Raw genomic sequence first — 15,852 nt, 5'->3', positions numbered from 1 at the left:
CACGTGTGCATGTTCTGCTCACATGCTAGTCAAGTGTTAAGAACGAGCAATATTTAAAGTACCCAAAATATCTAAAAAAGAAAGGCTCGTCCAAAGTACCAAGTAAGCGAAAATGTGCAAGTTAATTTTGTAAATAATAATTGTCTATTATTTTGACTTTAAAATTAGATTTGCGTTATTTCAATGAAACTGATTACTGGGTGACGATGCCGGGTAACGAGCAAAAATAGTTCAGTTTTTCTTGTATAAAAGCCAGCGACTGGAAATCAATTGTGTCAAAAACCAAACAGACAAGCAACAAACCGACAAGATGTTGAGCTTCAGTGCAACTTTCTCGACTGGTTTAGTCCTGTTGATACTTATGCCTGCAGCACTCAAGGCATATATAGGTAAATATAATATATCAAAAAAAATTTAAATGAATTATTCTAAAAAGCATACATCACACAGATGTTGACTACCATCCCATTGACAAGCTGGTTGGAAATCTTCCACGCAACCCCTATTTGCGTATGAATATGGCCCTAAACAAGTACACACCACCTGAGGAAATGAGTTCTAGTTTTTGGTACGATAATGCACATGAAGAGGTACAGAAACGTTTGAATGCACAGAAACTCAATTTGAAAAAAGCAAAGAACGTGATCATGTTTTTGGGAGATGGTATGTCCTTAAACACAGTTACTGCTGCACGTATATTGAAAGGTCAAAAAAAGGGCAATACTGGTGAAGAGGAAATTTTAAGCTTTGAAAAGTTCCCTTACATTGGCTTAAGCAAGGTACTGTAAATAATTTTTAAAATATATGCAAATAATTCATTATGTCCAAAATATAAATTTGTAGACCTATTGTGCTAATGCACAAGTACCAGACTCTGCCTGTACCGCCACAGCTTATCTATGTGGTGTGAAAACAAACATTGTGGAAATTGGCGTCACCGCTAATGTTAAATACAATGACTGCGAAGCAAGCATGGATCCACTCAATCATGTTAGTTCAATAGCAGATTGGGCACAAGCTGCTGGTAAATCAACCGGTTTTGTGACCACTACCACTCTAACACATGCCAGTCCTTCCGGTTCTTATGCACATGTAGCAAATCGTTTCTGGGAGTGTGATACCGATATACGAACACAAATTCCAGACGTTGATGTCACAAAATGTATGGATATAGCTCAGCAATTGGTCACACAATCACCTGGTAAAAATTTCCAAGTTATGATGGGCGGTGGTATGGGTAAATTTTTACCAAATACATTGCAAGACTTACATGGAAAAATGGGTGAACGTCAAGATGGAAAAAATTTGCTTTCTACTTGGCAAGCAATGCATGAAAAAGGTGTAATAGTTAGCAATCGCGATACACTATTGAATCTTGACGTATCAAAGGTCGACAATATCATGGGTATTTTTGGCTCAGCTAATATGAATTTCCATTTGAATGCTGATCCAGCTAAGGAACCAACTCTGGCTGAAATGACAGAAGTTTCACTCAAATTGTTGAGTAAAAATGAGAATGGTTATTTTATATTTATTGAAGGTGGTCTCATTGATTATGGCAATCACGCTAATATGGCTGGTGTAAGTACAGATGAAACACTTGAGTTTGAAAAAGCCATACAACTCGCACGTGATATGACTAATCCAGAAGATACTTTGATCGTTGTAACTTCCGATCACGCACATCCATTAAGTATATCTGGCTATCCAGGAAGAGGAAATCCTATTTTGAATTTGAACGTAAACGATGAAGATGCAAATGGTATACCTTATGCTACTCTAAACTACGCTGTTGGTACGAATCAATATTTGGATGAATCCGGTAATCGTATTGATTTAACTGGCAAAATGGGTGGTTCAGGTACGAACTGACATTAAGCACTTTTTAACTGAAATAACATATTTGCATTACTTTTTAGATTTTGTTTTCCCAAGTTATATCAAAACTGATATAGGAGTACATGCCGGTGACGATGTTGGTATTTTTGCTTCCGGGCCATATGCTCACTTATTTGCTGGGTCATTGCAACAGAGTACTATACCACATTTAATGGCCTATGCTGCATGTATTGGAAACGGACCTACTGCTTGTGATAATGTTGAAGAAAATTGACCGTTTGTGAAAATTTATTCGAACTAAATTTTTTTAAACTAAATTTGTTTAAATCTACTTTAAAATTGAATAAAATGAGCATTTATCTTTAAAATTAAATTTATTTTTTTTTGTTTTGTTCCAACGAGTCTATTTATGGTTGACTTAAGTGCGCTATTTAGTTTCTTAAAGACCTTTAAAAACGACCCAAACTATCGCAAGCCATTTATATTCGATTTTCCAGCCTTATCAGGGGTTTCGTTACCATTGAAACTTTATTAACCATCATATCATATCGTACTATCCAACTCGAACATGGGTAGATTTTTGAATCTTCAATAGAGATTTTATAGTTGCAGATTGAAGAAATTTTATAGCTACTTGGCTATCCAAGTATATAGCAATATCACTGTTTTTGATTCATCTTTCAAGCATTCCATACAGATTTTGATAGTATGCACTGACCTCATTAAAAGCATTATGGAAGTTTCATAGTAAGTTCATTTTCTAAACATCATAACATGAGCAGATTAATGACTATTTAACGTCTATATCATAAGATCGACAGATGTCAACGTTTTTTATTCATCTTTGGAAAGTGATAGTTAGTTAATAAAAGCATATTTTACTAAGCTACCAGTGATTACTTTAAGTTAAGATCTGAATGCAATCACACTAACAAACATTGACAACATTTGTATTGTTGATTCGAGTGAACTGGTTAACTTATCCAAGACCTTTGTGAGCGACCCAAACTTTCGTACGAAGTTTACATACAATGTTTCTAAGTAGAAAGTTATTGAATGCTATGAAACGAGTTAGAATATACTCCTTTACAGCTTTGTCAGAGGTTTCATTACCATCGTAACTTTCATGGCTAGGGGTAGTACTAGCCAATTCAGATTTGAGATTTTTAAAATTTCAAACCTAATAGGAATTTTGTAGTACAAGATTGCAGAAATATTATAAGCAGCCTAGCTATTCTAGTATATAATAATGCTGATGCTTTTGGTGCGTCTTTCTAGCCATTTCTACAAATCTAATAAAAATACATATTTGACTGAATAATTATGGAAGAATTGTTTAAAAATTTTCCACAATTTCAATGGAACCGATAGATTAAATTTGAGTTCAAAAGCATCGCCCAACATAAGCAACTGGAATTGTATAAAGTGTCCATTTCTATTGTTATTATTATTGTTTTATGAGATCTTTTGTGGTATTCCTAAACAGTCTCTTTTAAGTTAAAAATGAAATATTAAAGCTATTCACAAACCTAAAAGTCCCTTTATTTACATATAGTTTATAAAATATGTGTCATATCATTGCTTCATAAACTAAATATACCTTCTCACATCCTGTATGAATAATGCTGATAAATTCATAGTATCTTAAGTATTTTTACTTCTAGTCGAGACAATAACTATTTTTAATGTAGACAGAATAATGAACTTATATTCTAAAATTTGTGTGTCATTCAAACGGAAACATCACGTTTAGTTAGAGAATATTCACATGCTTCACAATCATAAAGTTTTATCTATTAAAGTGCTTCGTTTAAAAATGTTCAAAAAGAATTGCAAGTAATAAATTATGACGGGAAGGCACGTTTCCAGTCGTTTGTGTTAGTTAGTATCTCATTAAAGTTTATATGAAAAAATATTTTATGGTTTTTGAGTTTCTGCAAATAAAAGAACTGTACAAATTTTTAATTGTTTTATTAAAGACAGGTAAGAACTACGATAACTAAAGTTCAACGAGACAATGTGGTTGCATTAAGATTAATGTTAAGAATTTTTACTATATGTTATCGTAAAATCTACTTAATCTTATATCATAATTATTTTCTAACACGCGCTTTTAAAAATAAAATAAATAAAATATTGACATTAACTGCAACTAACTGTAATTAGAAGAGATTTTGGTGGAAATGCTAATGGACACAACAGGCACAATATAGGTCCATGTGAACTCCCAACCATATTCGATTACTTAAATACTTTTAAACAAGACCGTTAAATTCTTGCGACTCGTGGAGTTATGGTACATTAGCATGATTTTCTCAGTATTACGTTCCTTGATTAGGTTCTATACATAAGAAAGGAACAAATCATGCAACGAATAATGCCTCTAAAAACAGAATAATATTGAAATTTAACAATTAAAAATAAAAATATAATTTATTAATTCAATTAATCTACTGTTGGTTTATGATTTTGATTTTGTAAATTATGATTTTGTTAATTAACAAGACCCCATAAAAAAGTGCGAACATAAAAGTCAAGTACGACTTTGGGTCAGTTGGTTAAGGTGCGCTGACTTTGAGCTTCAAATTTGGCAGGACACGAGTTCCATTCCTGCTACTTGCAGTCTCAAAAATATATATACGAATAATTAAATACAAGAAATAATTGCAAGACCACTTAAGATTGGTATTTGGCAGATGTTTTATCTGTATGGTCACCCAAAGAATTCGATTAATTAAAATAATATAAAAAAAAAAATTAATTTTTGTTGTTGTAGTTCACTACTGTTCGAAAAACCTCTTTAAGAAATATCTTCGCAAAAATACTTGCAAAAAATGAAACCGAAATAAATGTTTTGTACTTTTAAATACCCAATCTGCCTATTTAATTACTTTAGAAGACATTTCTTCTGTCAAATACAGAATCTACCAATAAAATTAGCTAAAAATACTTATACTTATAACTTAATTACACATATCAACTAATTAACGCTCACATTTTTTTAAGATAACAATAAAAGCACCTCCCGCTTCCAGTTATGAAACCCCATGGCATCATCTAATCATTATCGCTCACACAATGAGACAAAATGAACTTAACAGCCAAAAAAACAATCTTAATTGTGCTTGCTTTGCTTCTTTTTCAAGATTTTACGACACGCCAACTGTGAACTCTCATTAAGAGCAAAAACAAACTCTTAAAACATTTCAAACACCCGCTAAAATTGGCAATCGTCCAAAGTGCATTGCAGCACGCCCATTACTTCTTGAATAATCGCTGCGAATTTTATTGTGCTCCACGGTTTCCCAACAACAAAAACAAACAAAAACAATAATACTAACAACAATAAAAGCAATTGAGTGCAGCATTTCAGAGCTAGAAATTATTATGCAAATGAATTACAGATAAAAAATAAAAAATAAAAAACTATTCAAAAAATATTCAAAATATATTCCACCGAAACTTCCAAATTTGTTTCGGAAGGCAATTAAAGTGCAATAAGCATATATTTGCATTTAATATCCTTGCATCCTTGAAAATTTCCATTTAACGTTAGTTTAAATGGTTGAAACGATTGCAATTTTCTGCTCGATTGCTGGAAAGTTTTAAAAAATTATTTAAAATTATTTTTTATCATATATTTTATGTCATACTCGATTTGTTGATTTGATAATTGTTAAGTTGTTTAAAAAATCTGATATGAAAAATTTTTTATCTAAATACTCGCACGACATTAAATTAACACGAATGCTAGCATACTTTTGGGCGTACAACAAACCAATTAACTACCTTAATTATACGGTTAAATTAGTTCACATCTATACTCTCGTTTTATTCATTTTTTATATATCAAGCAACGCGAAGTGTGATTTTGGGAAGATTTGAAAGAAAACCACTGCTTTCTTTTGCAATGCCTTTAAGGAGGACATTTAAGCCACACCTGCAGAAATAATTTATGGTGAAAGGTTTAAGATGCCTGGCGCTTTTTAAGACATACTATGTAGAGAAGAACCAAATACCGACTTTGAACTTGCAAGATTTAGCTATTTGTTTACATGAATTTTTGTTATGCTCTTATGGTCCTTTCATAACCAAAAATGCTTTTAGGGACATACAACCTAAAACGCTTCAAGGATTGCATAGAACAAACGAAGAATAACCTAAGAATTATTACCGGATTACTAAACGGTCACTGTAGTTTGAGTAATCATACGACATAGTTAGAAATCCAATCCAATTCACACTACAGACTTTAATAGAGAAGTGAGAGAAACGGCAATCCATGTGCTAGGGTAGTACCCAACACGGATGCACTAGCGGAAGAAATACCTAACAGAGTATTTTATGGAACGTAGGGATTCAATCCTAGAAAAGATATGCCCCATACTGTCTTTCATTAAAGAAATCGGACTTGAAGAAACACTATAATCCGACTTAGTATAATATCCCTTTTTCATAATAATAATGATGGTCCTTATAAAGTAATTAGGCGAGATAACTAGGATATTATCTGCTTGGAAAAAGAAAATCCATTGCAGCTGAGCATTGAATAGATCAAAGATGAAATTGTTGAATTCTAATTATGGTGCTTACAAAGTGCTTCAGCTAGATAGCTAGCTTATTACTCTTTCAAGAAAAGAAAATCCGAAGTATTCAACAAATCAAAGATGTGTACATTTTCGTCTTATTATGGTCTTTACGAAGTGATTAACGAGAACTTTAGTACAGGTAAGCTTTGAACGGGTCAAATGTTAGTACTTTCCCCTCCTATAATGATCCTTATGAAGTAGTAGCAATATTTTTACGTTCCTGAAAAAATAAGGTCTTATGAAAGTGCGCTTTGAACGGGTCAAAGGTTGGTACATTTCCCTCTCACAAAGGTCCTTATGAAATGGTTAAGCGATGTTGCAATATTTTTATCTTTAAAAAAAAATAAGAAATCTAGTACATCTCAGCTTAAAATAGGTCAAAGAAACATATTATCTAAACGAAAAGTTTAATCAGTTATGTGGTAGTCAAATAATGTCAGCTGCGAATAAATATAGTATGGACAGATACTTTTAGGAAAATAAGTGCAATGCCCAAATGGGTATGAAGTCATTTGTGATATAGTTTCCTATGACAGCAGATGAAACAAACTACAACATCGCTTAGCATGCTAGCTGTTAATGGAACATTCAGCACGTAGAATACGTGTTTAAACATTTTGGGATGTATTAAATTCAAGTAATCAAAGGAAATCAACTTGAACCGAGTCTGAAGGCGTTTTCTGCATTATTCGTTGAAAACACTAACGTCAAGAATATTTTAAAAAATGAGATCAGAGTCAATTATTTTTTGCTTATAAAGTTAAACATTTATTTATGTTTAAAGTTGCGATTGAAATTTTGATCAGATTTTTATTTAAATATAATATTTGCGTCTTGATATTAGACATGATAAAATATATTATTATATATTAGATATATTAGATAAAATATCCCTTAGAGATAATATCTGATGACTTGTCGGCACATAGTTAGCAAAAGCTTGACCATATTTTAACAATTGTTTACTATATTGTGGCAATGACTACCTAAATATGATCCTTCCTAATCCTACAAAAAAAAATGTAAAATAGTTATAAATCACCATCGAGATGGGTGAGTGATCATCAGATTCCTAGCGATGTCAAGGTTGCTCATATATCAATATTCTGACGTATTATACATAATTTCATTGACTTCTCAAGACCATCTTTCACCCGAAAACTTTCATAATGAAAGTAAGTAACATGTTTCCTAGCATTCATTTGCCATAAAGTGTTTGCACCATAAACGCACTTATCTTTTGCCGAACCCAATACATACTGGTATAGTTTTGACCTATATTCTATTTGTTATAAAAAATATTACACCGATATACTGATATTTTTATTAATACTTAAGCAAACTAATAAATAAAAATTTCTTTTTATCAAACAAACATTATAGAATAATAAAACCATTTTTTTAAACAAATATCGCACATATGGCGTATAATTGTTTTAATAAATCTCAAACATTTTAATAAAAATTAATTTTTGAGATAAAATCTAGTTTTTTTTCATAATTTTAGTCGGCAATTATTTTTATTACACAACTAATAAAAATATCTTAAATCAGAGGTTTCTTATGATCCTCATCAAATTTTAAGTGCACATGAACTAGAGATCACAACTTTTTATACTCTTCATCTTATGGAGCCATAAAGGTATTTAATTAAAAGTAAAATAATTATAAAAAATAATTATAAATCTAACAAATTTTTTAATATTTTAAAAATGATAAGTGTGATAACATGATACATGATATATATTCAAAAAAAATTTGGACCTTTTTTTACAGAAATGGTACCTTTTTAAACCAATTTTGGTACAGAAAAAAATTTTCAAGTGCCAACCGTGGTCTTATCTATACTGTTACAAATTACTCTCAAATATTTTTGCTTTTACGTCTACAGGGAGGGCTATCAACAGTCCCTAATTCATATAGATTAATATACTAACACTCTTGCTTATACAATTCGTTGTTTTTATACGTATTCGGAACAAATAATAAATTTTAGTGCTAGTTTAGAGCATTAAGGAATTGCTTAAATAAAAACTGTTGGACAAAATTGATTTATATTGTGTTGTATATAGATTTTTATTGTGTAAAATCTATTCAAAATAAGCATCGCTGCTGATGTGGTACTCAAATTGGAATAGTGGACAGGAAGATCGTAATAATAAAGTATGAACTATAGATTTATTTGGTAGAAAAACTGCGAGCAAAGCTTGACTAGTCTTTATTATTTGTTATATACTTATATTTTGCATTTATATTTTATATATTTTTTATGATATTTTAAATTTCAACACATTTGTGTGTATTAATGATCAATGATCAATTTAGACATCCCATACTGGAATCTCTAAATAACTACGACATCATGCATGATTGTTGACATGATTGAAAGCATCACATTTTTCCCAGTGGTTCTGACGATAGTCATCCCGCTATTTGAATATTTGTTGCTTATAAATGAATATATTGAAATTTAATAATAAAAATATTTATCTAAAAACTATTCCATAACCCTAGTAACCTACTTCGTAGAAAATATGAATAGCTTCAAACCAAATATTATCTCGTAAGATATGTAAACTGATTTATGCCTTGAACTCTGATTTACAATTTTCGCAATTCGAGATAATATTAATTACATAATTGTATCTAATATAACTATATAACATAATAATCACATTGTTATATATTTTTATATTTACATTTTATTGTTATTATATTATATGCTATTTTTTTTTTTTTTGGTTAATGATGAAAAAATTACTCGTATATTAATAGCTTTATAGCCAAAAAAAGATATAATAAAAAAGATAACATAAATGATGGAATTAAATACTCAAATGCAATTCCCGAAGGTATAAAACCGTACAACATAGAGTTCTTGAACTCAGTACGCAGTAGAACCGATTCATTTGGATATCTGAAAAAATGGGTTTTCAATTATTTAAGTTATTAGCATTTTTAGTATTACTATGTGCAGCATTTGCTGGATATGTCAATAGTAAGAATCGAGTATCTAAAAAAACTCTATTTTCATTAAATCAACATAAAGCATAAACATATCTCTTTGTAGTCGCAGATGTAGACGTTGATTTTCATCCCGTAGAAAGACTAGTGAGAGGAAAACTGCAAATGGCACGTGGGGATATGGCCTTAAACAAATACACACCTGAAGAAGACAAAGATCCTAACTTTTGGATTAATATAGCACAAAATGAAATGGCAGAACGACTGAAAGCACCAAATTTGAATAAAGCTAAAAATATTATTATGTTTCTTGGTGATGGCATGTCCTTAACAACAGTCACTGCAGCGAGAATACTCAAAGGCCAGAGAAAAGGCAATACAGGCGAAGAAGACATATTAAGTTTTGAAAAATTTCCCCATGCCGGATTAAGTAGGGTAAGTAGCGCCAACTAAAAGCAATAAAGACTTTATCAATTATTTTTTTAAATCACTGGTAAACTATATTTACAGACTTATTGTACTAATGCACAAGTACCAGATTCTGCCTGTACCGCCACAGCTTATCTATGTGGTGTGAAAACGAATATTGTTAATATTGGTGTTAGCGCTAATGTCGACCACAATAATTGTGAGGCCAGCATGGACCCGCTCAATCATGTTAGTTCAATAGCAGATTGGGCACAAGCTGCTGGTAAATCAACCGGTTTTGTGACCACTACCACTCTAACACATGCCAGTCCTTCCGGCTCTTATGCACATGTAGCAAATCGTTTTTGGGAGTGTGATACTGACATACGAACTAAAGCTCCAGACGTTGATGTCACAAGATGTATGGATATAGCTCAGCAATTAGTAACACAGTCACCTGGTAAAAATTTCCAAGTTATAATGGGCGGTGGTATGGGTAAATTTTTACCAAATACATTGCAAGATTTACATGGAAAAATGGGTGAACGTCAAGATGGAAAAAATTTGCTTTCCACTTGGCAAGCAATGAATGCAAATGGAGTGATTGTTAGCAATCGTGATCAACTGCTAAATCTCGATGTATCGGCAGTTGATAAAGTAATGGGTATTTTTGAATCTGGTGTGATGAAGTTCCATTCAGAAGCGGATCCCGTAAAACAACCAACTTTGCCTGAAATGACAGAAGTCGCTCTGAAATTGTTGAGTAAAAATGAGAATGGTTACTTCGTTTTTATTGAAGGTGGTCTTATTGATTATGGTAATCACTTTAACAAGCCTGGCATTAGTTTAGATGAAACACTTGAGTTTGAAAAAGCCATACAACTCGCACGTGATATGACTAATCCAGATGATACTTTAATCGTTGTGACTGCAGATCATGGGCACCCTTTAAGTATTTCCGGCTATCCTGGCCGTGGTAATCCAATCTTAGGACTTAATGAATATGATGAGGACGCTAATGGTGTAAGGTACTCAACGCTTAATTATGCTATAGGTACCAACCAATATTTAGACGAAGCTGGAAATCGTATTGATTTGACTGGCAGATTTGGTCCATCTGGTGAGTTGTTTTCTTTTTAAAGTATTCCATTTTTATATAATAATTTTCTCTTCAACAGATTTTATTTTTCCAAGCTATATAAAAAGTAGCATTGGTAATCATGCTGGCGACGATGTCGGTGTATGGGCTAGTGGACCATACTCACATTTATTTACAGGTACAATGCAACAGAATACAATTCCACATCAAATGGCGTATAGTGCCTGCATAGGCAATGGACCAACTATGTGTGATGAATCGAATGAAAATTCTCTAGAAAACTCTATAGATAATGGTGAGAAATAAAGGCCGTGCTGAGAAATTGTAAAGGGAAGCAAGTATTTTTGTCTGATATTCTTAAGATTGCATTAACTGTCAACATGAGTTTATGTATTGAATATAATTTTAATATAAATTGATTTAAACAAGCATTTCACATTTTTTTGTAAATTAAAATATTTTTATATCGATTCCTAAAGATATGAATATCACACTTAGTATATTTGATGATTTTTAAATAACTTCTATCTGCAAGTACAAAAAAGGATTATTTATAAAATTATCGAAAAAGTTTCAATTTTCATAATAAGAATACAACTGATGGATCAATGTGTCTTCAAAAAAATAGTATTTATGGCATTTGTTATGGAGGTGTGGTATGCTGTTACTAATCACTACAAAGTCCAGAGATCTTAAACTTTATTACCTGCCGTAAAAGCTTAAGAGCACCGTGGTGTGCTCTTAACACACACTTCAATATAATACGCCAAAATACGCTCCATTAAAATTCCAAAAAACTCTACCGGTACCAATTCAAGCTATGCGTTTGGGTATAATTTCCTTCTTTGGAGTAAATGAGACCTATCTAACACCTCTGCTGTTCTTTGGGGAACAACACCCAATTTGAAAATGCCACTTCACATCGAATGAAAGTAAATGAATACCACAATCACTACGATATGTCCATTATATTACCAAATGTACAACTCTTGTCAGGTGAAGGTCACTCACTTCATTTATACTCTAAACAGTATCGGATGATGCTTGCTGGATCTTAATCGTCTCTTATTGGAAAAACCATAAACTTAATATGTGATGTAATTCAATGGAGCCCGAAAAGTAGGAATACGTTTCTAGACCAAAACCCTAAGGGCTATGTTTTCATTAAGAAATATTTTTTCAACCACTCTTTTAGGAGGATACAACGCCCCATAATCTACCTTTTGCTGTTCTCATGGCTATTATAATTTTTTTACTATTTATTTAACTGAGTTTAAAAACCGATACGATATTTTTAAATTAACATCCAATGCATTTCACACATATAAAATCACATTTCAAACTTTACACATATATTTTTATACTTCTGTCTGTATTACATTATTAGAATATCTCATTATTCAAATCTGTTTATAATGCTTATTTAAAAAGCGATTTTTGTTCACTTAGGAGACTGAAAATATATTTATTGCTCTATAAAGGGAACAATAAAGCTTCAAGTAAAATGTGTTTAACTTAGAACACGAATTCTTATAGATGCATATATTTGCATATATTTAAACTAAGTAATCCCCACACGAACAAGTAAACTTTCTTACAAACATTTCAAATCTATTCAAAGCGTTATATTGCATTTGTGAATGAACGAATTTCTAGGATATTGAACGTTTAACTCAATGATATTCCTAGCTTATTATAATTTATCATTGTTAAATTATAATAAAACAAAACAATAAAATATGTATTAAATAGTAATAACAAATGTCTTAAGCGAGTATTTAAAGTTAATTTAAACAGTTAATAATAAAACTACAACACTAATTGATAATACTAATTCTAAATGAAATAAAATGATAAAATGGAAACTTAATAATAAAATCTTAAGTTTGCCTTGGTAACGACTACTAAAAGCTGTACAAAAGCCTCAAGTAAAAACGCTTAAAAAATTACATCAAACAAGCGACAAATTACTGCCTCAAAAAATAGATCATTAAATCAAAAATAAGTCCGAGACAATCATTACTAATCTAAATAACTACCTGAAGCGGTGATAAGAACACTGCGCTTAAATAAGCAACTATATAAACACCAGCAGCAATACTTCTAACAATAATCTATGAAGTAGCAATACCTCATATTACACATGTTCAATTGGCAACGAATATGTAAACAATTTTAAAGAGTTAGGTGGCAACACCTTAGTTACACATTAAGAACATCTTATAACAACAAAATTCGCAGTTAAATGAAATTTCGCAGCTTACAATATCTGTAGAAGTCAACCAGCTTTAATTCCAGATTTAAAAGGTGATAACATAGTTGACAAGAATGTATATCTCTATATTATCTTTAGATTATATTGTCAAGGTAGGATTTATCCCCTAAATATCCTTTTTCCCTTGGCTGCACAACTATTTTCTAACAATACCTATTTCGCAAGGAAGACAGATGTTTCACTTTGCAGTTCGTAATATCTGGAACAGAAAAGCTGAGGAACTAGTAATTAATCTGTATTCAGATCTATCTTTAATCTATCTTCATCCTCTTACATCAAGTCTGGTTAGTGCTCGCTCAACTTGCTGACTCCACAGACTCGTTCTACCTCTATGCATTCTTCCTCCAACTACTCCAACATCAAATATCTTTTTTGCTGGAGTGGATGTTAATCCATTTAATTATATCAATGTTGTGATAAAACTCGTACAGCTTTGTATTCATTCGTAAAGGACCAAAGATCTCACGAAGAACTTCCAGTGCTGTTATATCTTTCTGTGATATTGTCCATACTTCTACTAAGCCCATAATAGCACCTATTAGCAATGGTGATATCTCGTCTGATATTCAGGCTGACATCATTGTCGCTGGGTATATCAGAATTAAACTAAAAAAATTGATTAAGTAATGATTGATTAAGTAGTGTATAAAAATCATGAATAAGTTAATTCATAACAAAATTATTTCCTAATAATCTATTAAATATTACACTTATTTAGATAAACCATAATAACTACAAAATTAATTTTAAACAATTTTTTTTTGAACATATTTTCTTCTTTATAATAACTAAAAAATAGTTTATATTCGGAAAAGGCAGACTAGAAACGCTGAAATAATTCACAAAATTTATTATAAATTAATTCTGCCACAAATGAGGAGAAGTACGAGTGTAAACAATGGCGAAGTGGTGAACCACACCAATTACACAAACACAAAATGAACACAAAATATACACAATGCAGGTGTTAGGCACATAAAACTCTGTGCCAAAAAAATGAAAGCGGAAAAGAGCACAATTTGTATAAAGCAAAGGAACACTCCATTAAATCAGCGTTTGCTCTTTTCTTATGAAATTCCGCATAAAATGCACCTTCTGTACGTTTTTACTAATTAGCTGCAGCACCGCTTGACCAGATGGGCGCCACGAGTGCAATGTACGAACGCTCCGGCACATTGAATTTTATGGATTTTTAATTTTTGATCGCACCTCAAACATATTTTTTCCCCAAACTAATTGCAAATTACGTTTTGTAGGTCACCTAATTGCATTTCTAGACTGGCACACACACCAACTCTGGTGCAAATTTTAGTTATGAGTTGTGAGGTGTGAGATACATTGTGAGGCAGCTTCAACAAAAAGTGGAAAAATACACAAAACCCAATATTTTTGCAAATTATAAATGGCAAATCGCAAAATGCTACACAATTGTTATTATGTTTTAGTGGAACTTAAGTTAATTAAATAAATGAAATAAAACATTTATTATGCAATTAATGTATTTATGCTTCGCTATTAAAAGTTATGATATTGCAATATTAGGACTCACAATTAAGTATACATACAAATGGAACAATAATTATATATAGTATGAGTAATTGTTTGAATCATTATGGGAACAGCTGAATTGTATCATTGAATATAAATATGATATAAGAATATGTGAATATACATATAAATAATATATTAATTAATATAAACGTATGAGAATATGAATATATGCAATTGTGATGTATAATTGACTTAAATTTAATTATACAATATTTACTTAATTGATATTTTTTTAAGTTAGTTTTTGACGTATGTATCAAACACATATTTGAAAGATACAACAATAATTAAAAATATATTAAGTACAGCTAGGTTGAGAGAGACGATATTGACACAACTATCAACACTATCACATGGAAATATCTGTTACTTACTATGATCCCATTAAAATTGCCTGGGTGAGGCGATTTACACTTAATGTTGTCTCAATGTATATTTCTTGTTAAACTATTTGAGCGATTAAAGCTTATACATATATATATATCTTATATATAAAATTAACATTGTCAAAATGTTAGTGACCGTACTCCTCCGAAACGGCTTTACCGATTTTTACCAAATTTTATATGCGTATTCAGTAGGTCTGAGAATCGGCTACTATCTATTTTTCATACCGCTAAAGTGATTAGGGAGTCCCTACCCAGCAAAAATATCCTTATTGCTTTAACAAAAAATTTTTATTTTTTTGACATAAATTTACATCCACTTCGTTTCTTCGTCTTCGCCTTGCATGGTAGATGGAAAATGTACTAAAAATTTTTCTAAAGATTTCACTAATGATACTATAACAAATACCGACGGATATCCAATATATCGTCGAAGAAATCCCGATAATGGGGGAAAATGGTGGGTGGTGCCGTATTCGCCTCTGCTAAGCAAGACATACAATGCTCATATTAATGTTGAGTTTTGCAGTTCTGTGAAGAGCATCAAATATATAAGTACGTCCATAAAGGCAGTGATATAGCTGTGTTTAGAGTAGAAAATACTAATGTAAATGCTTCAATGAACAAAAACGGTGAAATTATGCTCTACCAAATTGGTCGGTACATCAGCACCAATAAAGCTGCTTGGCGTATCTTCGGTTTTCTAATTCATGAACGGGATCTAGCAGCTGTTCAGTTAGT

General features: G+C 31.4%; 2 protein-coding genes across 2 annotated transcripts; both read left to right on the top strand.

Annotated features, from left to right (window-relative positions):
* The first annotated feature begins 268 nt into the window (after nt 1-268).
* Nucleotides 269-2,186, top strand: LOC119682338 (membrane-bound alkaline phosphatase-like). Its single transcript, XM_038095753.1, has 4 exons — nt 269-389; nt 451-779; nt 844-1,861; nt 1,920-2,186. The coding sequence occupies exons 1-4, from the start codon at nt 311-313 to the stop codon at nt 2,111-2,113; spliced, it is 1,620 nt and encodes a 539-aa protein (XP_037951681.1). The 5' UTR covers nt 269-310; the 3' UTR covers nt 2,114-2,186.
* A 7,142-nt stretch (nt 2,187-9,328) lies between these two features.
* LOC119681897 (membrane-bound alkaline phosphatase-like) lies at nt 9,329-11,324 on the top strand. Its single transcript, XM_038095201.1, has 4 exons — nt 9,329-9,426; nt 9,499-9,827; nt 9,903-10,920; nt 10,979-11,324. The coding sequence occupies exons 1-4, from the start codon at nt 9,354-9,356 to the stop codon at nt 11,203-11,205; spliced, it is 1,647 nt and encodes a 548-aa protein (XP_037951129.1). The 5' UTR covers nt 9,329-9,353; the 3' UTR covers nt 11,206-11,324.
* Nucleotides 11,325-15,852: the final 4,528 nt, after the last annotated feature.

This window comes from Teleopsis dalmanni, chromosome 2 (genome assembly GCF_002237135.1).
Source record: "Teleopsis dalmanni isolate 2A chromosome 2, ASM223713v2, whole genome shotgun sequence".
Classification (NCBI taxonomy): Eukaryota; Metazoa; Arthropoda; class Insecta; order Diptera; family Diopsidae; genus Teleopsis; species Teleopsis dalmanni.
The sequence above is the reverse complement of the archived record's forward strand: the minus strand, read 5'-3'. Positions and strand labels throughout refer to the sequence as shown.

Coding starts and splice junctions, on each gene's coding strand:
- LOC119682338 (XM_038095753.1), top strand. CDS start 311: ATGTTGAGCTTCAGTGCAACTTTCTCGACTGGTTTAGTCCTGTTGATA. Junction 780..843: donor CTTACATTGGCTTAAGCAAG/GTACTGTAAATA, acceptor ATAAATTTGTAG/ACCTATTGTGCTAATGCACA. Junction 1,862..1,919: donor TGGCAAAATGGGTGGTTCAG/GTACGAACTGAC, acceptor ATTACTTTTTAG/ATTTTGTTTTCCCAAGTTAT.
- LOC119681897 (XM_038095201.1), top strand. CDS start 9,354: ATGGGTTTTCAATTATTTAAGTTATTAGCATTTTTAGTATTACTATGT. Junction 9,427..9,498: donor ATTTGCTGGATATGTCAATA/GTAAGAATCGAG, acceptor ATCTCTTTGTAG/TCGCAGATGTAGACGTTGAT. Junction 10,921..10,978: donor TGGCAGATTTGGTCCATCTG/GTGAGTTGTTTT, acceptor TCTCTTCAACAG/ATTTTATTTTTCCAAGCTAT.